The sequence below is a fragment of the Rhinopithecus roxellana genome, chromosome 5 (assembly GCF_007565055.1).
Source record: "Rhinopithecus roxellana isolate Shanxi Qingling chromosome 5, ASM756505v1, whole genome shotgun sequence".
Classification (NCBI taxonomy): Eukaryota; Metazoa; Chordata; class Mammalia; order Primates; family Cercopithecidae; genus Rhinopithecus; species Rhinopithecus roxellana.
Window position 1 is genome coordinate 53,839,141 of NC_044553.1, and position 22,631 is coordinate 53,861,771.

General features: G+C 38.9%; 1 protein-coding gene across 3 annotated transcripts in view; it reads left to right on the plus strand.

The window, feature by feature from the left end:
• Nucleotides 1–1,006: 1,006 nt before the first annotated feature.
• PRKD1 (protein kinase D1) overlaps nt 1,007–22,631 on the plus strand; it is a 355,712-nt gene continuing 334,087 nt past the window's right edge. Inside the window, exon 1 of one of the 3 annotated variants that reach the window (XM_030931729.1) lies at nt 1,007–1,047. Coding sequence is in view for 2 of the 3 variants with exons in the window: in XM_030931727.1 (XP_030787587.1) it covers nt 1,858–2,121 (264 nt within the window). In the remaining variant the exon portion in view is untranslated. Of the gene's footprint in view, nt 1,048–1,501; nt 2,122–22,631 lie in introns of those variants that run through there. The other 2 variants (XM_030931727.1, XM_030931728.1) reach the window with 2 other exon arrangements.

Consider the following 22,631-nt stretch of genomic DNA (forward strand, 5'->3'; position numbering starts at 1 on the left):
CATAAGTAACTACGCAGGGAAAATGTAAACACAGGTAGACCTTATCAAACCATCAAATTCAGAGAATAAATTCAAGTCTCTTCAATGTAGTTGTGCAGCTTTGCAGTGTTGAGGCTCCATTACTGACCCTGGGAACATGGTTCTAAAGGAAGCTACCTTGTAATATCTTAGGCCACAAGCAGAAGACAATAAATAAATACATAAATAAATATATCAGAACAAAATAAACTATACAAAATACAAAATGTTTGCTTAGGTATGTTTGTGTGTACTTAAGCAGGGGAAGGGGAAAGTCTAGGGAAGTGGAGAAGAGAGAGGCAGGGCTGACTCCATAATCTGCGTGGCCCATTGCAAAATACAAATGTAAGGCTCCTTGATTAAAAATTATGAAGAAGAACAAAACAGCAACAGCAGACTATTGTTCCAGAGCATTAAACCAAACACGGGTCTTATGAGCTGTGGCCTCTACAACTGCACAGTCGCACACCCATGAAGCCCACCCAGGTGGGAGGAGAGAATTAGAATTCATCTCCAATGAATGTAAAACAATCCCTATCCTGCCAAAACAACAAAAATAAACGATCCAAATTAGGGCAGGTTGTGCACAATCCTGATGGCTGTGCTTGTGATGATGGTGGCGGGGCTGAGGTGGACTTGGGGGCACTGCTCCTATATAACAGACTTTAGATAGAGGAGAAGGAAAACAGTTTCTGAAGCTCCAAAGGAGAAACTGCAGGCGCAAAGAATAAGGTAAAGGAAAGGAAACCGCGTCAGACCCTCCTCCTGCCCTTAGGCAGTCAATGCCTTTTCTTTCCAAAGCGACCCTCTCCTTAGATCACTGTGTATATCCGGTGCCTTAGGAGCTGGGGTGGAGTAGGTAGGGTTGGCTGTAATGGCGTGTCAGAGCGACAAAAAGGGTAGGGACAAGTTTAAATCCCTTTCTGTGGATTGGCTTCCTACCCTCTTTGGCAACAAACCCCAGGGCTCCCAGAGGGGCCTGGATGTAAGTGGGTTCCGGATGACCCATCCTCCCTTGACCCTCCGAAGGTAAGACCCAAGGGGAACCGCTGTGATCAGCATTCTTGAATTCCTCAAAAGTCACCTCACTTGTAGAAGTGCGTAGTCCTCCAGCATTTGGAAGAGGTGGCAGGGACCGTGGGGCCCGGGAAGTTCGCTACCCCAGGAAGCGGGTCTGAGGAGGTGCGCCCCATCCACTCCGTCCGCAGTCGGGGCAGCGGGACCCGCGAGGACTGGAGTCCCTGCAGGGAGGGAAGGGCCGCTCCTGCCGAGGCGGCTCCGAGCCCCGCCACTCGGTCCTATCCCGGCTCGCGGAGACTCAGGCCTCGGGAACTGCGGGCGGAGGGGGCGGCGACCGGGCACCCTGCGGCCACTGCTCCTGCGACTCCCGCGCCCGCCGGGTGGTGGCTCCGCAGTGCCCGCCCCCAGCTCCCCTTCCCCGCCCCTCACGCCCCCGCCCGGCGCTCTGGCCGCGCCGACCCGCCGCCCCGTCCTTCCGAGCGCGCCAGGCGGCAGCTTCTTGGCGGCGGCGGCGGCGCCTCCCCCGTGCCGGCGGCGCCTCCCCCGTGCCGGCGGCCCCGCGCCGGCGGCCGCGCTCCGGGCCGCAGAGTCCTCCCGCCTCGGCCATTTTCCCTCCTCCCCATCTCCTCCCCTCAGTCCCCTCCCCTCCTGATCCTCATCCCCTCGCCCTCCCCCCGCGCGGGGACTTTTCCGGAAAGTTTTTATTTTCCGTCTCGGCTCTCGGAGAAAGAAGCTCCTGGCTCAGCCGCTGCAAAACTTTTCGGCTGCCGCGCCGCCGGCCCCAGCCCTCGGCTGCCCGGCCCCGCGCCCCGCTGAGCGATGAGCGCCCCTCCGGTCCTGCGGCCGCCCAGCCCGCTGCTGCCCGTGGCGGCGGCCGCTGCGGCAGCTGCCGCCGCACTGGTCCCAGGGTCCGGGCCCGGGCCCGCGCCTTTTTTGGCTCCCGTCGCGGCCCCGGTCGGGGGCATCTCGTTCCATCTGCAGATCGGCCTGAGCCGTGAGCCGGTGCTGCTGTTGCAGGACTCGTCTGGGGACTACAGCCTGGCGCACGTCCGCGAGATGGCTTGCTCCATCGTCGACCAGAAGGTAAGTCGCCGCGCCGCTGCCAGCCCGGCGCCTCCCCGCGGCGCAGGGGGCGCTGCCCAGCTGGCCCTCTCTGCGCCAACTTTCCGGCTCCCAGGGCTCGGCCGGCAGCCAGCCTCGTCGGCGCTCTAGAAGCGACTGGCCCCTCCGCGACTGGACGCCCGCAACCCGAGGCACTGCGCTGGCTGTTGCTCATCCTCCTCTCGCCCCATCTTCCTCTATTCACCGATTTGTCTCCAGTCCGCCTACTCCTCACCCACTTCCATCCTTCTCATGACATTTCCAGGTATCTTGCCCTTTCCTCGCCGCGCCCCTCCTTGTCCTTGGGACTTCCCAGTTTTCTTCCCCTCTGTCCCCTACGGACCCTGGACCAGCGCATTCCTGGTGCCGGAATCCTACTTCCTGCACCACAGTATCCCTGGAATGACCTGGAGACAAGGAATTTCTCACCTGTCAGCTAAACTGACCAGGACTGCAGCTACCCAAGGCCCTGTCATCTTTTAGTTCCACCTCTGTGTGAACATGGAAACACATCTTCCAACGACAAAACCTGAAAGTTGCAACCTTCCTATTTTTCATTCCCGGGATGCTGATAGTAGGATGTTGAAGTGGTGGGGGTGATGTCCAGGAACATCCCAAGGCTGGCTGTGCCCTTAAGTTTGAGGCTCTGGGGCTCTGGACAGCAGCCACTCAAGGCAGGTTGGAAGAAGGGCCGTTATCCGGGGCCAGGCCACCCCCGGAGGAGACTCAGTCTAGCCACCACTGTTTACAGTTGCAATTTGGATTTTCAGGTTGCCTCTGGAGCTATCCAGAGGGATGTTGCATGGAAGGGGGTGATACAGATGTGAGGGAGAGGGGGCCATGGCGCCAGTCTTCTTAGTGTAAACAGCCAGCGTTTCAGGGGGTGGAGACAGAGGTCTCTAAAGGTGCTGAATTTTTCAGCCCTAGAGGACTGGCTAGCACTCCTTTTGCTTTCTAATTATCACTTGAATACTCATGAATTGCTTTCTTTAAACTATGTGTAACAGAGTTTGCTAAACCTTGAGGGTTTTGAGTTGCCGCACTGAGCACAGGGATGTTGAAAGCCCCAGGTGGAAAAAAATAACTGATCTAGAAAGTTGTGAAAGTTCTAGACTAAGGTAACAATGAGTGCCAGGAATTTATTTATGGAACTTTACTTTTATATTACGGGTAATGTCAACTGTTTGCAACTTCCAAGAAAATGACACATTTTGTCTAATGCTGATGCAAGTCATATCATGCTGCTTTTCCACATCAGTATTGTGGAATGTCTACTGTGGGTAAGCAGGAGCACTCTCCTAGGCACTGTGAAAGCCTTGTATACAACCCTCTCCATTTGGATGCAGACCAGTTAATTAAACAGCAGTGCTTCATAACCACATATACAATGTAAAATAAAATTTCCCAAAAAGCAAAGGTAATTCTGTACAATTTTAACTTTTCTAAATTCTAAAGCAAGTGATGTAGTGTCAGAGAATATTCAAATTGGGTCAAAGTAATATTGATAGACTTTGTTTTGACTAGCTTGAATTCTCCCTCCCCCCCACCCCCCACTTCCTCATGGAGTTCAGGATGGAGAGACTGATCCATGGCTCAAGAGGTTTGGTAATGGGATTTTAAAATGGAGGGTGAATTCCAGGTGTCTCGGAAGCTACCAAAAGGCGTGTTACATGGAGAGTGAGATGAGAGCAGAGGGAGAGGGACAGCAAGCGCTTATGGAATGCAGCAGGCCTGAAGGTGGTGGCTGGGGTATTTAAGGGAAGTACAGTTATGAAAAGGCCTTGAATTAAACTCAAATTGCTAGAAGCTTCAGTAATCTTTTCATAGTGACATCATACCAAGGACATCTGAAACATAGATTTGCTGTGTGGAGGTTTTAGAATGCCAAAAATGTTATGGCAGAAAGAGCACCGGAGTTCAGTCATGAGCTAGTTGGAACATGAGCCAAGACTCTTGGGGGAAAGACCGGGAGAAATACTGGAAAGGGAAAACCATCAGCCCTGATTGGTGACTGATTTATAAGGGGAATCCTTTCCTTTTGTATTTGTTCTGGTAGTTTCTTCTGTCTCTCAAAGAAGTTTGAAAAGTTTGACTGTTTGGGATAGTTAAGGTAAAGAGCTAACTGTGATTTTTTTTTTTTTTTTTAGGTTATAAAAAAGTTGGGGTTAGATTTATATATGTGAACTTGAGGGTTATTTATATACAGAATACTGTAAATAAATATATACTGGATAGTGTCTCTGGACAGAGGACTTTTTCAATTTCTCTATCATCTGTCATCTCTTTCAGAATATATTACTATCCCAGCAGAAACAAAATTAAGAGAGCTGAAGGTCCATCACAGGATACAGGGATCTCTGTGTGTTGTGACAGTAGGAATGGCAGAGTGTCAGTGTGGAGTTAAGGAAGTGGGAGGGAGTTCTTTTGACTTTTATTTCAGTTTTTTTTTGAAGTCCTTTATGAGGATGTCAGCTATGAGGAAGGATGACAGGAGTTTGGGGAGTGGATGTTTCAGGAGAGAGCAGAGGATTTGAAATCATTTACAATTTACTATGTGGGCTGGAGTCATATGGAACTTACAGCAGAAGGTTCTCCTGATCTTTCTGAGTCTTCCACATCTGTTGTCTTAAATGTGTTAAGAAGTTTTTCATTCACTTTGTTCAGGAGCTCCCTAAATACTAACATAGATCATATGAGCATTGGAAATACTAGCTGACAGTTTCAGTAACATCATAGGACATTTCCTTTGAGATGAGCAACTAAAGTGTACAAGGCTGCGTAAGTTTCCCTGAGAAACTCATCTCTAAATTATTATTGTTATTATTTAGAATTTAGAGTATAGTTGTTCTCTATGTAGCAGACAAAATTGTACTTGAAACATTGTGATGGCATTTCAACAAAAAATACTTACTTAAAGATAATATACCCTAAGTATATACTGACTTATATAAGTAAAGAATTATTTCTTTCATCTTCTAGTTTAGGTGAAAAATCTAGTCTTGCTTTTTGTATGTAACAATATATGGATATGTAATATGTTATTCTTTCTTTTTGGAAAGTACTGATCCAGGGTTTCATTTACATTATGTTTATTTATTTAGTTTGCAAGTGTCTGACATTGAAACCTGGTTGTATAAAAAGATATGTATTCTGTTAGTTTACATGATTATTGTTTTCAGGCGGGTAAGAAATAATAACAATAATTGACTTCACTTTGAAACACTGTTACTTTCTACTGTCAAAGAAACCTTGAATATATAGACTGAGGAGGAATTGTTTTAAAGCAAGGAAAAAAATTCCACAGGAAGAGCTAGTTTGGTTTCATAGTACATCATCTACCTACCACACACACAAACACACACACATACTTTTTTTTTTCAAATGACCAGTGTTACTTTAGGGATGCTTGATGCAATTAATATGACTGTTCATTTTGGCTGTTACCTTATTAGAAAGACTACTGATATTTTACTCTTAAATGTACTTTAATAGAGTAATAGCATTTGTAAGACTCCTGGCATATAGTTTCACTTTTCAGAATCATCTTTTGGCCAAAGAAATTTAACAGTGAGATTTTAAGTAGATAGCTCACTAAAGAAGTAAGGTTAGTGTCTTGGTTTGAAAGTAGCATTACTTTGCTTGTAATTATTTCACTTTAATTATATTATACACTGTTTTCTTAATAGTTGTGGTATTATTTTTCTCTTTATTACTAATTTTAGATACTCCACACATTCCACATAGATTGAGAAAGCCGGAAGTAATTAGGTGCTTGACCAATCCAACTTCCCTGGACCAACAAACTCCTTTTAAGCTAATGATGGTCTTTGGGGCTTAGGTGTATATATTTTTATTCTAATTGTATAATTGACTATATTATATGTCTACTGATTTCTGATTTAATGATGAACTATAGACTTTGTCATTTTACTGTGATTCTTTTGTTTTTTTTTTAAGACAGGATCTCACTCTCTTGCCCAGGCTGGAGTGCAGTAGCACAATTACAAATCAGTGCAGTCTCGCCTTCTGGGCTTAAGTGATCGTCTCACCTCAGCCCCTTGAGTAGCTGGGTCTACAGGTGTGGGTGACCACGCCTGGCTAATTTTTAAATTTTTAGTAGAAATGGTATTTTGCCATATTGCCCAGGCTGGTCTGGAACTCCTGGGCTCGAGAGGTCCTCCTACCTTGGCCTCCCAAAGTGCTGGGATTTAAGGAATCCCATTGGGTGTGAGCCACTGGGCCTGGCCTATTAAGTGATTCTTAAGTAGTATAATTATAGGACTCTAATTTTATTTTTATTATTTTATTTTTTGAGATAAGGCACAGACTACAAGTACAGTGCACAATCATAGCTCACTGCAGCCTCAAATGCCTGGCTAATGTGATCCTCCTGCCACAGCGTCTCAAGCATATGGGACTACAAGTGTGTACCACCACATCTGGCTAATCTTTAACATTTTTTTATAGAGACAATATCTCACTCTGTTGCCCAGGCTGTTCTTGATTTCCTGGCCTCAAGCGATCCTCCCACTTCAGCCTCCCAAAGTGCTGGGATTACAGGCATGAGTCTCTGTGCCCTGCCTGTATTTTTAAAATTTAAATTTCTTTTCAGGTTTAAGAATGTCACAGGATTATATTTTGGAACTGTATATTATATATGTATTTATGTATTGCAAATGTGGAATATATATGTAGTAGATTATCTATGTCTAACTATATTTTAAAGAGCTTCGTTATCCTTGTATAACCTCCAGATGCTGAAGTATCTTTTTATATTTGGTATTATAGACTGCAAAAAATGAGTCCTCAACACATATCTCACAATCCCAAATAGAAACTCTGCTTTATATTTTTCTATCAATTCACATACTTAGAAACATTTTTTAAATAGGTATATACTATTTGACAGTTTTCACAAGAATATCCTGTAAGACTGTGAAGTTAAAACCATTAAGCCTTGTAGTCGTTGGGCTGGGAAGAATTGGATGATTGGCTCATTTGATAAACGCATGAATTCATTTGGGCCTTTGGATTCAGAATTGAGATCAATCTGAAAGAGTAAAAGTACACTGTGTATGGTGGTGGTGGGGGTTACTGGAATATTATTAGTAAGGTTTAAAAACTTGCCCCACAAGACCATACTTCATGACTGTGCTGTTCATTTTGACCAGGCTCCTATCATAGCTTTTAAGGGAGATTTATAACTTTATTTTCTAATGATTATTACCTTTTTTTGTGAGATGATTGTATATAAGTTTTCACTAATTTATTTATGAATAATTGTTAATGACCTTACTAGAGAATACAGAACATTTGTAAGTCGATGAAGGTATATTTGTGACATATCTAAGATTACTTTGAGGTTTAAAGACAATATGTGTAACATATTATACATACTGCTTGGTAAATATGTACATGATAAATGCTGTTATTGACTAAAGCTTAAAGCTCTATAGACTAGCATACTGTCTTATTAACAAAAGAAATTTTTATTTATTATCTTATTCTTATCTCAATGTATAATTAAAATTATAATATTAAACAAGGAATATGGCTGTAAGGCCCAGGTGACATCTTTTTCCTGCCCTCTGTATCAGGGCAAATCTTAAGTAGTTATGTTTTGAAACAGTTTCTCAAATCTCAACCTGTCAGCATTCCTTAAGGACTAATCCAATTATTACTAAATGAAAGACACATTTGCTGATAAAAGCAAAGCATATTTTCATTGCTTTTTATTATTTTTGACAGAAAGATGATTTAGCTCCTTTTCAATTACAAGTGCAATGTCAATGGTGTTTCACTTGATTTTTAAAAAAGGAAATAAAATAGATGATGGTGCGACATTTGGGAACACAGTTCAAAATTCTGGTTCTCAAGACCAAAACTGAAAGCTTATTTGCAGATCATTGCTTAATACATGAGAAGGAAGGTGCTTGGAAATGACTTGGGGGAACTGCAATTCTGTGTCATGCTAACATCTAGAGGTTGTTTGCTAAATTGTTCCATCTGATGATAGCTAATATAACATAATTGGTTATGCATATGCAGAAATGTCATATTGAGATGAGAAGGCAAATTTACTGGGAAACAGTTGAGTTATCAGTTTGGCTAAGCCAATCACAAGTCTTTTTTAGATATTCCCGCCAACTACCACTTATCTCTCATGGAACTCCATGCCCCATTATAAAACCTTTAGAAAACCACAATCAGTAATTATTTATAAATATTTTAAAAAAGAGTGTAATGGATAATTACATGAAACTTTGTGTGTGTGTGTGTGTGTGTGTGTGTGTGTGTGTGTGTGTGTGTGTGTGTGTATTAGACTGGAATCATTGAATAAGCTCTGAAACTATGCCAAAAAACCAGTATAATGATCAAGATTGCAAGGCTGGACTCAGAGTGTTAGAAGTTGGTAGAATGCAGTCTTATAGATGTTGATGGTACCATGAAGTTTCTTTCCTTGCTTTGTTTTTATATTTGTTTGCTTTGATTTATATATCACAGTAATTAATCTTTGACCTCTGATCTTGCACTATCACCTTGTTTAATGTGAAAGATCTAAACCCAAATGTGGAAATAGAAGTAAAAATATAGGGTTTTTTTTAAATAATAAAAGATGCTACTCATCTTTTAGTTTCCCCAGGATTACTTTAGAGTGATTTTGGAAATGTGATTTCAATTTCTTAAATCTTTCCTTATTGTTGGAATATGTTGGAACAAAACAAGACAATCCCTCGCCCTCGCCCTAGCCCTCTCCATCTCCCTCCCTCCCTCCCTCCCTCCCTCCCTCCCTCCCTCCCTCCCTCCCTCCCTCCCTCCCTCCCTCCCTCCCTCCCTCCCTCCCTCCCTCCTTCCTTCCTTCCTTCCTTCCTTCCTTCCTTCCTTCCTTCCTTCCTTCCTTCCTTCCTTCCTTCCTTCCTCAGGGTCTCACTCTAGTCACTCAGGCTGGAGTGCAGTGGCACAGTCTGAGCTCACTGCAACCTCAACTTCCCAAGCTCAGGTGATTCTCCCACCTCAGCCTCCCAAGTAGCTGAGACTACAGGTATGTGCCACCACGCCTGGGTGATTTTCTATATTTTTAGTAGAGACAGAGTTTTCTCATGTTGCCAGGATGATCTTGAACTCCTGCATTCGGCCTCCCAAAGTGCTAGGATTACAGGCGTGAGTCACTGAGCCCGGCCTCATTTCCCTTTTTCTATTGATAGAGTTTAGATACAAAGAAAATGGTGATTTTGCGTACAGCTATTCAAAATTTTTTTTAATCTATAAGAATATGAGATATTTCCCACAGGAATTCTTTTAATACTGTCAACCAAATATTTTTGTACCATTAAAAACCAATTGTGATAGCACCACTTGAAGTTATTTGGCAGCAGAGAAATTCACATCGTTCTGTTTCTTACCTTTTCTGGTCTCACCTAGAAAAACAGATCATTAAATATACAGAGTCTTCAATTATATGGCCATTATGGCTGTTATGGAATATCATATAATTTGAATAGTTAAGAATTGGTATAAAAACAATGCATTTTCAGACAAATTTCGCTTGTCCAAGTCTACAGTTTTCTGTGTAGAAGTTTCTTCCAAAGTTATAAAAGGTTTTATTTGGCTGAAGTCAGACAATTGATATAGTAGCTTAGCAATGTTGGCAAACATGAAACTTAGATTTTAAAATATGCAATCACACAAGAATTTTGTTCAACTTATTTTGGTGAAAAGGAAAAAAATATACACCCTTCACTAGTTCATTGGCATCTATTCTAACTAAACCACTGATTGATGAGGAACTAGTGAATTTGTTGCTTGTTTTTAGGCACAATTTCAGGAATTTCTGAATTCTTCTCTCCTTATTTGTCAGCAGCCACGTTTCCCCACATATATTATAAAATGGTTGAAAAGTATTAATTGAGTAATGAAAATATGAATGTAAAGTATGAATGTGCATGATACCTGGTGTTGTTGACAATTAGTTTGATTTTTTTCCTACGCTCAATGTTCTTACAGTTAGGTGATTCTCTCAACCTGAGCAATTGCTCAGTATAGGGTGAAAATATTAAAGAGATTGCTTATTTGCAGTTGTGTAAATATCCACCGCAATGATGAACATTTGTATTTTTCAGTTTGTTTGATTCCATATCAATTCTGGATAGGAGTGGCATGTTATATAGCCTTTTGCGAAAGTGTTGACATTATTTCACATAATGTCTTGTACAGTCAGAGAGATTGGGGAGGAGAGGACTGAAGGGGCAGTTAAAAACTAGAAATAAAGAATCGAGTGGTAAATTGAAAAGGCCAGAAAAGTGGAACATTAGATTAAAGGGTTACCACTTGTATTATGGCAAGTATTTTAGCTACTGTGGGCAGCTGAACATTGAGATCTAATGGTTAGCACCATCTGAAAAGATATTCAGAAGCTTCCTAATCAAATTGTACGTATGGTACATATTCTTGGTGTCATTGGGATCGTAATGAGTAAGTGGTGTTTTTATACTTTTGTAAATTAGTATTTGATATTTTCATAGTTCTGACTGTCTGAATTACCTGTCTCACATTGAGTTCCCTTTTTAACACTGCAGGTGATCCTACAAGATTCTTTCTCCCTCCCCAGCATTATTAAGGTATAATTTACTAATAAAAATTATATATACTATGATATATGATGTAATGTTTTGATATATGTATGCATTGTGCAGTGATTAAATCAAGCTAATTAACATGTCCATCATCTCACAGACTTTCCTTTTCTTGTGTGTGTGGTGAGAATATTTAAAATCTACAGTCAGGCAATATATTATTTCCTGCTTTGAAAAAATCAATTTTGGGGTACTAGGCTTAGTACCTGGGTGACAAAATAATCTGTACAGCCTCCCATGACACAAGTTTACCTATATAACAAAACTGTACATGTACCCCTGAAACTAAAAGTTAAAAAAATCTATTTTTTACTAAAAAAAAAATCTACAGGTATGTAGCATTGCTATAATCATACTCTTCAGTTCATAGCACATATTTTTCATCAGTCCAAGTAAGGATCCTATTGTGTTATGTTTTATTATTTATTTTCAACCAGGCATTGGAAGAACTGTGGTATATGTAAGAAGTATTATATATTGACAGCTGAAGCTTGTTTCAGTATACAGAATTTTCACAAGATAATAGATGGTTAAGATAAAATTAAAAGAGTATTCAGCATTTTAAATAAAGAGCTGTATCTCTTTTCTTTTTCATAAACAATGAAATAAAAATAATCTGAATGTAATCAAATTCTAACTTGATATGTCACAAACAGAAACATATTTCTATGTCAAATAAAATAATTTGTTCAAATATGAAATCCATGTATCATTAAATGAGCTTGCTGTTTTTTTTTTGTAAATGGTTTAAACTGACTTTTGACTAGGAATTTTTTTGCTTGAAATTTATTCATCGACATTTTGTTGATGTTAATTTCAAATTTTCTTAAAAATAAAAGCACTTTTCATTAATTGTTAATAAAGATTAATCTGTTAGGTTAAAGTGTTAATAAAAACTTTTAAACTGTCCGTTTCGTACATATGAAAAATACAGAGCCTTTTCCTAGATTGTCTTAAGTCCATCGTATTAATGACATAATAATTATGGGATGATTATGGAACTGTTTCTTTGTTTTGGGTGAATGACTAGCTAGAGAGAGACCAGAGATTCAGTTCTAGTTGAGGTGCTAGAATTAAGTTCCAGAGACTTGATTGAATTAGATCATTTATCAATAGTCAAATGTTTATTCAAGACCCTCTTTCTTAAGCTTTTTATCAATTAAGCATGAACATTTCTCCCCTCCCTTCTAACTCCTCACATTGTTGAGAAATGGTGGTAGGCTAGTGTTCTGGTAGGGCCTCTTGGATTGGAACAGGGAGTTCTTATCATTGCAAAAAGTGGCTATGTTCTTTTCATAGTGCTAGGAGATCATGGTTAGAATTTAGGGAGGAACACACTTAAGGGAGCATTTGGCAGAGGGAGTAGGAGGAGTTTGGAGACATTTAAGTGTGACTTCTTTGCCACAGGAAAAAGAGATTATTAAGATGAGACATGAGACTATTTCTTAGCCTACCGAAAGGTGAGGTCTACTGTCCATTTTGAGACATCTGTATAGTTCTGTGGTGCAAAGCTGGTATTATCTTTGCATTTAGCATCCTTGAAAGGCTTGGTCTGTGTCTCTAATATGGAAAGCTGCAAGTAAGAACATGGGTGACCAACAAGAGTTGCAGTTATTTAGAGACTGGTTAGTGCAGTTAGACCATCAGAACAGTAACACTAGAGGTTACGCCCACTTGACCAAACAGCTGTAGCTTTTTCACCATTGTCAAAAGCAGGAGAGAGTTGGGGAATGGTGTCAGTTAATCTTTGGTAATGATTTTGAATCAGTGATGGTGAATAGATCTGGAACAGTGACAATAGGCAGTCAGTCTGTGGGCTTCTGAGATTCATGGCACCTGAGGGCAGAAAAGAACAGACAGCAAAGCTCTGACCTTCCTGTGGCTAGAGCCAGAAGAAATGGCCGCACTAAATCACTCAGCGATAACAGTGGAAAGAGATCTTTTTACAAGCGGAGTAGTCCTCTTTAGAAATGTTATGAGTGTCACATTTGGGAGCTCCAAGGGACAACTTCATGATGACCTGTCTGTAAGAATTTTGAAAAGCTTATCCCAGGAGACTTGGGTCATGGTAGACAAGGTTCCAGGGCCTCTTCTGGAAAATTCCGTGAGCAGCAAAGGACCTTGAACTGGCAGTTTCTCTCACGGTACAATGGCCAGCAGAGGGGAGCCTCCAGGAACAAAACCTTCCTGACATTTACTTTGTGTGCCAATCTGTATCTTGGCTTTTCATTTGTCATTTCTGATTTTCACAGCAGCACTTCATGGTAGTAATTTTATCTGTTTTAAGGATGAGGAAACTAAAGGTTGGAGAGATTAAATTATTTACCTCAATCACATAGCTACTATGTAAAAAGCAGATCCTCCCAATACTTTATTCAGTTGCTTGAAAGGCCATAGATTTGTACAAAGAGTTTGGAACTATCAGACAGTGGAAGAAATTTAAATCTTCTTATTATGTCGGCGGAAATTTACTTGAAAATGCTTAAACTTTGATAGTGTGGTATTACTGATTTATTGAAATTATTCCTTAGTCTAGAAGGCTTCCCTTGTCTGGAATTCATATCCCAATTAGTAGCCAGCTAGAATCCTAGTCACTTCGGAGGTCACTACTACAAGGATTCTCTTATTGGTGGCAAGATTCCCCCCACTTCCCACTCCTTCAGCATTTATAATTAATACAGCAAACATTAGAACTGGACTGTCATTGGGGAAATTAGTGAAATTTGAGAGATATTTTTATATCTCTTTTAGAGATACTAAATCTGCCTGTTTGGGAGATACTTCTCACCCTTGAGGAATCATATGATCTATAATACATCTAATTGTTAATTTTTTTTGAAATATATTTCTGTTTGTGTAGCAGAATTTGGTTTGGAATTTGCTTTTCTGGTAACAAAATTGTGGAGATAGCCAGTCCTTACACACCTGGAAATTTTCAGATGCCACTGTCTTTATCCAAAGAAGTTAATTACCTTGTGTAATTGAATTGGCCTTCTTTCCAATAAGATGTGGCCACCAAGTGTTTTGGAAGAAGATATTATGGTAAGACCATATATTGATTATTGTGGTTAAAAATTAGTAGATGTAAAGAATTTTAGCTACCAGTGTAAGTCAATGAATCATTCTTGAATAGTATACTGATTCTGAGCAGGTTCTGAGAAAACAACTAAGGGTCCTTAAGAAAAGTGCCTTTTAGGGTTTGCTTTTCATATTTATTTATTTAGAGATAGAGTCTCGCTCTGTCGCCCAGACTTAAGTAGTGCAGTGATGTGATCTCAGCTCACTGTAACCTCCACCTACCAGGTTCGAGCAATTCTCCTGCCTCAGCCTCCTGAGTAGCTGGGATTACAGGCACGTACCACCACACCTGGCTAATTTTTGTATTTTTTGTAGAGATAGGGTTTCACTATGTTGACCAGGCTGGTCTTGAACTCCTAACCTCAGGTGATCCATCCGCCTTGGCCTCCCAAAGTGCTGGGATTACAGGCGTGAGCCACCGTGCCCGACCTACTTTCCTTTTACAAGTAGTATTTGTGTTGTATATTTGCTAAGGGTCATTCTTCACAAATATGTATGTTTATTCTTTTAATAAAGTTTGTTTGCTTGCTTATTTTTTGTCAATTATGAATGAAGCCACCTGAAGGTAAACTTACTCCCACTTGTACATGATCAATCACAAGCTAAGTAGAAGTTTTCTTTCCGCTTCAGTGGTTGAATTTAATTGTGAATTGCCTTGCATCCCTTCACATTGTCTGTGTGCAGGGCTAATGCCAGCACTTACTTCCCTTGTAGACTAATTGTACCTTCCTCAGACTTTACAAAAATGTAGATACAAGTGTGTATATGTATAGAGAGAGATGACTTGACCTAAAGCACATTCATAATTCAGTTCAATTCTAAGGGTTCCTGCCCTGAATGAGTACTGAGCAGCATACAGTAGTTTTCCCTAATGGTCTAGAAAGGTGCTTTTCTTTGATGTGTTTGGAACTTTAGAACTTTAGTACAGTGGACAACTTACATAGAAGCTTTTTGCACATGACTTACTGGTAGTGTCTTGGTAATGAAAAGGCAGCAGACATCTCCAGCTGTACTAGAGGTCTGAATTTACTAGATGTCTGTTAGTCAAGTACTGTGCTTTGTAAACCTTATCTTCAGATAACTCATGTCTAACTAGTTGGACACAGGGCATCAGTTGTTGCTTGAGTGGTAAGGCCAATCACTCATGCCTAACTTTCCTTTACCAGATTATAAGTGCTCAGAAATAACTGATTAGCTTCAGAGCAGCCTTTGTGACAGATGTTAATTTCATCTACTAATGTGGAATGTCAAGTAGGATGTAGATCTTACAATATTTACATAAATCCAGTAGCTTCCATACATTTTTGAAGAATGAAAAACTACATCTTAATGATCTTTGCTTTTTTTTTTCAATTCTTTAAGAAGGATAGGGAGCAAAGGTAAACACAGAGTGAGGATGGACTAATGGAGAGGAGTCGCTCTAATACACTAAATTAAATAGGCTGATCATATGCTCTGTTGTCCAGGACAGTCCCAGTTCCATGCCTGTTGTCCTAGAATTCTTTTAAATTGTATATTCGCTCATAAAAACAAACGAGAAAGAAAGACAGAAAGAAAAACCTGACTTAGGCAGACGTTTTATTACCTTTTGGCCAAAAAACCTGTACATTTAAGGAGAAAGGTAAAATTTACATTTCATAGAAAGAGTCATCAAATCATGTATATTAACCATGTCATTTTGGGTAACTCTTCTAAATGATTCAAGCTAAAAACAAAAGCGAACACCCAACTTAGGTTATAATGTTATCCACTTTGAACAAATGTTTCTGTATAACTTAAAAATGAAAAGACAACTAACATTTAGAATTCATTTCATAAGCTAATTGCTTAGATCTCACTTTGAATGTAATATATAAAGCAGTTTCAGTGCTCTTTTTCAACCAGTCAGCAATCCAAGATATTATAATAGTACATTTATATCAAACAGCAAATAACTTTGAGTATTGTGGTAGTACATACTAAATTGATTCTGGAAGTATATACTACCTTTATTAATTCAACTAGTTAAACAGAAAAGCCTGCTTTGAAACTTTAGCGTAAAATGCTCTTGGCAGTCATGACAAAGGCAAAATACATGGACTTAGATGCAGAAGGGTGACACTGTTTATCATAGTTTCAAGTTGTACTTTATTGTGTTCTTTTCACTGGAGAAAATATGGTTGGCAAAAAAAGGAGGAACACTAAACACAGATGTCTTTGGTTATTTAGAAAATTTTTTGTTTAAAAAATAAGTAGGCAAATAAGAGAAATAGAATTTTGGAAGTTGTATTGTCCCAAAATAAGAATGTATGGATTGTAGTGCATATTTGCTTAAGATGTTCAGAGTCATGGTCTGGGTGAAGCAGATATATGAGTTATACCTATTACTCTATACTTGGTTTCTGTTGATGAATATACTGTTGAAGTAATGTTAAGAATTGTAGGTTTGGAAGTCATAATGTTGAATATTCTGTCTCTGAAAAATAATGCAAGTCAGGGGACTAAAGCCACTTGAATAGGAACTTGATTTAATCATTCCTGTTTAGAATTTTCTCCACATGGAAAATCATGACTTTTATACTTTAATTAAATAGTTGGGGTTTTTTTTTTTAATTACAAAATTATAATTTGTGGTAGGCTAAATAATGACGCTCCAAGATGTCTACATCCTAATCCCTGGAACCTTTGAATGTTACCTTATAGGTCAAATGGAACTTTGTAGATGTTGTTAAGGATTTTGAAACGGAGATTATACTGTGTTATCCAGGTGGGTCCAGTCCAGTCACATGAGACCTTAAAAGTGGACGATTTTCCTAGTTAGGTCAGACAGATGAATATGAAGAGCAGAAGTGATTCAAAGAATGAGAGAGATTCAGTACCTTTTTGCTGACTTTGCAGATGAAAGAAATGGGCCATGAGCCAGGGAATGCTGAGGTCCCTGTAAGAGGAAAGCAGGAGGAGTTAGAGTCATGTAGTAGGAGATGTGACAATAGAAACAAGATGTTGGAGTTATTTCAGGAGTAGCTCATGAGCCAAGGAATGTAGGAAAAGCTAGAAGCTGAAAAAGGCTAGAAAAGATTTCTTCCTTCCAGAAGGAACCACATTTTGACTTTTGCTTAGAAAAACTGATTTGGACTTCTGATCTCCAAAACAGTAAGATAATAAATTTTTGTTTAGTAAAGTCACCAAATTTGTGGTAATTTGTTACAGCAACAGTAAGAAACTAGTATGCCACACTCATTGCAGAAAAGGTGAGAAATTCAGATAAGCCCCAAAATGGATCAGACTACTCAGAGTTAAACATAGTTAATATTTTGGTGGATATCTTATTTTTTTTCTGTAAGCAAATATGCTCATCCAAATTCAAATATGCTTTTATTTGCTCTTTTTATTTGATACTTCTATGTCAGTTTTGATATATAAAGTGTTCAGTGCCCTTGGGGATAGTTTTGTGTGTAGAAAAGACTTCAGATATGTACATTGGTTTTAGAATTTAGTATTCAAGTTATTAAACTTGTAGGTTCAGATGTTACTTCTTAATCTTTCTAGTAGAACTTAAAAATATAAATTTTAATAAGTCTAGCAGATTTGAACAACCACACTTAAGAATCTTTGAAGAATTACGGTATCCTTTATGAACTTAATTATTAAATGCTTTCAAACATTTGAAATTGCACTTCTAAATTTAAGATATTTGATTTCCTTTAAATACTTCAATCATCTGCTTGATAAACTTTATACGTTCTTAAGTAGTCCTTACACAGCTAATAAATTAAACATAAGTATTGTAAAGTTTAAGTTTTTTAATATTCCGATACCATACACACAAGCCAAAGTTAATTACTTAATCATACGTCTATAGTATGCACAAAAGTATTAATATTATGGTTTTGATTCTCTTAAACTTCTCTGCGTTTAATTTCAAACCTTCCTGTGTTTGAAAGATATTTTTTCACCTGTGAAATAATTGTGTGATTTCACACAATTTGTGGAGTTCCCTTCTCACCTTCTCATATAATTTTGCAGTTGTCTTCTTGGCTCGATTAAAGTTGCGTAAACACTAAAGCTTTTAGCTGGGACAAAGATTGGATTTTTGTGACAAGTATAGATCAATTCCACAGAACCCTATTTCTATCAGTGATTCTATCACTGCAAGAAAGGGAGTAATCATGTATCATATATTACCTCTTTGTCCTAACAAGTCTCAGATTCCTTCTTTGATTGATCACTTGATTGGATTTTTAATTCCTTTAGCTCTTAAGATAGGCAAATCTCTTTTTTATCTACATGAAAGACTATTGAACTTGATGAAATACTGCACTTTCATAATCTTTCTTTCTCATAAGGCTACGCTAATTCTTATAGATATTAAGTGTGTGACTGAATGTTGGCAGTCTCTCAGGCTTTGTGAACCATCTAGTCACAACTCATAAGACCATTGTTCTTACTCAGTATCTTCCCCTGGAAGTAAAAGAACACTCATGGCACCACTTTCTAGTGTCTAACTAGAATTGGTATATAGATTTATCGCAGTATATTTAACTTGTACCCTACTCTTTGAAATTTAGGATTCTATTTTTTTGTTTGTTTTTCTTTAAAATGTCCTTATGCGTAAGCTGTAGCACATTTAAAAAATTTGCCTATGTAGGCCGTGTGCGGTGGCTCACACCTGTAATCCCAGCAGTTTGGGAGGCTGAGGCAGGCGAATCATGAGGTCAGAAGTTTGAGACCAGCCTGGCCAACATAGTGAAACCCCATCTCTACTAAAAATAGAAAAAATTATCCGGGCGTGGTGGTGGGTGCCTGTCATCCCAGCTACTCCGGAGGCTGAGGCAGAAGAAACTCTTGAACCTGGGAGGCGGAGGTCGCAGTGAGCCGAGATCATGCCATTGCACTCCAGGCTGGGCGACAGTATGACTCTCCGACTCAAAAAAAAAAAAAAAAAAAAAAAAAAAAAATTAGTGATGTAATATGCATATTGAACTTCTTTTGATATTATCTGTTAGTATTACTAAAATTAATTCCTGATATTAAATTGTAGCTTTTATTTCAGAATTACAATGATTCTTTGCTTTTTTCCATTTGAAAAGAGCAAGTGCATAGGTTTGTTTTTTTTTTTTTTTGCTTTGTCTTTACACAGAAAGATCAAGATCATGTAAGTACAAGAGGCAGAATAAACTGTTAGACTCAATAGCCAACACTTAAATGGATTATTGAGTAGACTACATATGAAATATATCTAACATTTTCACAGTGAACAAATAAACTTTAAAACCACAGCCTTACACTTTCAACTTTCCTGCTCTTTAATAAGAACTGGCTTGATTTTTAAAAATATGTGTATCACATTTCACTTTGATCTTTTAAAAACAGTTTGGAAAATATACATCTTTATAAATGTTTAAGAAAATTCCATAAAACAATTCCTTAAAAGTAAAAAACTCCATTTTATTCTTACACAGTTTGTTCTACTCTGCAGTATTCTTTAGAAATCTGAAGTACAAATCATATTTTTAGACACAAATATGAATGTTATCTTTGACATGTCCATGTTTCACTAAAAGTCCAGAAGAAATAGTTGTTTGCTTATTAAATATTATAGAGCTGTCTTTGGTAATCTGAAGTACGTTTTGATTGAGAAAACTTTGGTTTATACAAAAAGTTTCAGGATTATCTTTATTCAGTAAGTTTAGTAAGATTGGGTCAATCACACGAGAGTGTGAACACTACACGACCAGGGATCTTTGCCTATTTTTTTCACTGTTATATCTCAGGTATCCAGAACAGTGCTTGGCGCTGAGCGATTGAATGATTTGTCTCATTATTTTCTTGTTATGCTCTTAGAAGCAGAATTGTGTGGTCTGTGCATATAAAAATTAAGTGTTTTGTTATACCTGGGCTATTTGCTTTCTAGTAATTGCTCTTTTCTACCTTTGATCCATCATTATTATTCAAATAATTTTTAAAAGGATTTTGTGAGATAAGATGTAGCTAGGATTTTGTGATATTAGACGTTACTGGAGGAAACAAACAAAAGCCCCGGAGATTTGGGTCTCTTCTGAGGATATGATATTCCTCTCCACTAACTAGGCCAAAGATTTAAAGACAGTGAAAGCCTTCCTTTCTGAAAACATTTTATGGTAGGGCCTGAATAAATATTTGTTGAATTAAATTGAGTCCGGAACAGAAAGAGTCTTTTGTGGTTGTTAGTGGATACCTAGTTGAAATATTATGAAAAACATTTCAAGATTTTACTTGTCAAATCTCAGCCTAATTTACCTGTAGATTTTAAGAACATAATTATGCAAATAATAAAAAGCCTGACAAATAAAATATAGTGGTAAGAGAGACAGTGATGCAGAGGAAGCAATAAAGTCTTTGGAGAAAAACATCAGAAAATAACAGACTCACCCAATCACCCCATGTAAAGCTGGAAGTCTCTTTGTCATTGTTTGTTTTTTCTGCTTCCCACTCACCTGTGAAGTGAATTTGAGAAACTCGGATGGGCTGACAGGGAACATTCAGCAGAGTGGCCTCCAGCCGAGAACTTTTTAGTCACTTGTTTGGCTGTTTTGATGTGAGTCAGTAAGATTACAGTTTAAAAACATTTACCTTTTCCTTATTTCCTGTTAATTCATAACCTTAGTTACTTTAACTTTTTACATTTTGCATCTCAGTTACTCTGCTCTGAATTTCTTAAGTCAAGAGTTTAGCACCCACCCCCCCTGGTTTTTTTTTTTTAAATTCATACAAGGTCTCACTCTGTCCAGGGGGTGCAGTTGGCTCACTGCAGCCTTGACCACCTGGGCTCAAGCGATCTTCCACCTCAGCGTCCCAGTAGCTGGAACCACTGGAGCATACCACCATGCTCAGTTAATTTTTAAATTCTCTGTAGAGCTGGAGTCTCCCTGTGTTGCCCAGGCTGGTCTTGAACTTCTGGGCTCAAGTGATCCTCCTGCCTTGGCTTCCCAAAGTGCTGGGGTTGCAGGCATGGCCTACTACACCCAGCCTAGATTTCAGCTTTTTAAGTGACTTAAACTTAGGCTTATTTTAAAAAATCATTTTTATTTATACTTTCAATACTTACTACATACTAGATGGTGGGTATGAAATTACATATTTATATCCATTTCTATGTGTGTGTGTTTATTGTCTTATTTTCTGGGATTTTTAAAAGCCTTTTTCTAACTTTAAAAATTTTCTCATTGATTTTAGCTCTTTACAATCCAGATTTACACCTCATATGTTTTAAATTTTCTGCCTTGTTGTTTTTATCTTTTTTTCTTTATAATTTATTTTCTCATGCAGTGTTTCAGCCTTCTCAGATATTCTTAAATGTCTCAGGGATACTCATGAGTTGACTTTCTCCAGAGTTATAAGTCCCACTGGGTGTATATTATATTTGATTTTCTGGAACCCTGTTGCTCGTTAACATAACATTCAATTCTGGAATGATCAATCTGTGGTTTCCTAAATACATAACCACTGTATTTTAAGCAAACAGTTGCGTGCTGTAAGCCTGAAGTGAGTGTAACTTCTGCAGTTACTCTTGAGGAGGGCTTCTCCCAGCCCTCGGTGCACGTCAGTCATTTGTGGGAGTGGAACAGTAGTGATTTTCAGCCATGTTTCTAGTACTGTTTTTAAGCTGTCTTGCTTTTAAGATACTTATTACAAGGCTGGTCAGTTTCTTTTCCTGGCAAGGTTTAAGAAATGAATGGAGAAGCTGGTCAGAAGATGGTTATGCCAACTTGGATTTTCACAATCAAAAGTTTTTGTTTTTTCTGCTGGCAAATGGTTGTTTAAAGTTATCAAGTATATATTTTATCTGGGCATTTTAAGAGTAGGCCTCTTGATATACAAAAAGCATTCCTCCTATTAATTTTTGGATTATAGACCACAGGACACCCCCATTCATTGAAGTCCAGGGACATGGAAGACTAGAGTCCCTGCAGGGAAACTTGGTCAAATTTTAGGAATTGGTCCAGGTTCCAGCCCTCTTGATGATGTAGTGTGACTCCACCTTTCTCCTTCAAGAGTTTTATGTCTGACTTCTCTTTCATTTTTGGGGTGAGAGGGATGGAAACAATCCCCCCTGGTTTAGCACCAAGGCCTGGGAGAAGCCCTCTCAGGGGTGACTGTAGAAGTTACACTCATTTCAGCTTGTGGCATGCAACCGTTTGCCCAAAGTACATTGGTATGTATTTGACAGACCACAGTCCAGTAATTCCCGTTGTGCTGTACCTGAAAATCAGTTTAGGAAGTGTCATTCGTTTGGCAGATTCAGAGTACAATGTCATCCAAAAAAGTGACCATGTGTTCCTCACAAATTATTGACTTACTGGCTTTTTGTCCAAGTTGATTTCCAACTGAAAATTCAAATCTGAGTATTTTAGACTGCTGATTTTACAATAGGAGTGTTAGGATTTAGATATCATTCTTGTACTGCCTCTTTAAACAGGCAATAATATTAAGTTGCTTTCAGGTTTTATTAATCTCACCTTGGCCTTTGAATCTATGGATAAGAATTGTGAGCTAAGCTGTATGAACTCAGCATATATCCCTGATTATTTAAGCTCCATCAGAACCTGCCCACTAAGGGGGATACTGGCATAAAGATAAACAGGAATCCACTTCTCATAGGTCAGTTAAATTAATAATAACAATTGCTGCTATATGGCAGTAATAATAGCAATTATTACTAAAAGAACCCGAGAAGTAAACATCTATTACCCTTATTTTGCAGGTGAGGAAATTGGGGCACAGAAAGAATTGCCCTGGATTATGTAGGTCGTGGCAGAGCTG